Source organism: Corylus avellana, chromosome ca8, assembly GCF_901000735.1.
Source record: "Corylus avellana chromosome ca8, CavTom2PMs-1.0".
NCBI classification, from domain to species: Eukaryota; Viridiplantae; Streptophyta; class Magnoliopsida; order Fagales; family Betulaceae; genus Corylus; species Corylus avellana.
In genome coordinates, this window is record NC_081548.1 from 940,924 (window position 1) to 941,992 (window position 1,069).

The 1,069-nt window shown below is 38.4% G+C and overlaps 1 protein-coding gene across 1 annotated transcript in view; it reads left to right on the forward strand.

Annotated features, from left to right (window-relative positions):
* Positions 1-10: 10 nt before the first annotated feature.
* LOC132189256 (uncharacterized) overlaps positions 11-1,069 on the forward strand; it is a gene marked incomplete at its 5' end in the record, with an annotated part of 2,037 nt that continues 978 nt past the window's right edge. The window contains 2 exon segments of the mRNA XM_059603910.1: positions 11-82; positions 228-329. Coding sequence (XP_059459893.1) covers positions 11-82; positions 228-329 — 174 coding nt within the window.

The window sequence follows — 1,069 nt, forward strand, 5'->3', positions numbered from 1 at the left end:
TGACCCTGAGGTTGCCGAGATTCTAGGAAAGGTGGAAACATACAATCGCCTTTTTAGTGGGCATACCAATGGTCTCATTCAGGTATATAGAATCATGTCCACAAAATCTTTTAAATAGGCTAGCATCATTTCTAACATATTATTCTCATATACAATTGCATTCATATCTTGGGACCCTGCAATGGGTCTCTGTGAATTGACATATGAAAGATGTTTTCTTTCAACAGAGAATGCAGGACCTTCCATTTTATCTCCGAAGGTTGTTACGAGAACTGATGGATCCTCGACGATCTCTTCCTCTTGTTATTAGAGCCCGTGTCTATATAGCAGTTAAGTGAACAACATAGACATACAAACAAGTGTGGCAGCATCTTTCAATTCTTTTAGATCCATACTTATGTCATCACTCATCATCATCAGCTGCAGCAGCGGCAGCGATAGCATTATTATCTGTTAATTTGGCACACAAGCTGCATAGTTTGTTACTATTACCTTAGGTGGCATTTTTTATTACATTGCATTAATCTGGATCTTTGAAGTCCTGGATATCATTTAACATTGTCATCTAGAACTTATGCAACTTGCTCTGCGATACATTTTATCAAAGCTGATATGAAAAATTCATTGATTTTAGTACCATGTCCTTGTTGAATAATGTGATGTAGCTTAAGAATGACCCAAAACTTGAGTTAATAGGGAATGCTTTACGGGTTGTGGTTTTGAGGGATTGAGCAACGGCAATGCTGTATTGCTGTTGGGGTTATGCCTTAAGGTATATATATGCCTTGGCCACGATTTTGCACATGTAGATGTCAACAGGCTGCTATCTGAGTGATACACTTGTCCTTATCCTTTGTTGATGTCAGGATTGTGATTGTGACACTTCTCATGACCCAATTATTATCTATCCCCTCCTTGATATTCGAATGTCTCATCACTCAAAGACACCAAATCCAGCATCTTTACCCTCTTCAAGTATAACCTTTTTCGAACTCAACTATGGAATCTCGTCAAAGATCCCTTAGTAATTGTCATTAACCTGAAACTCACCTTTGACTGCCCTACTTTT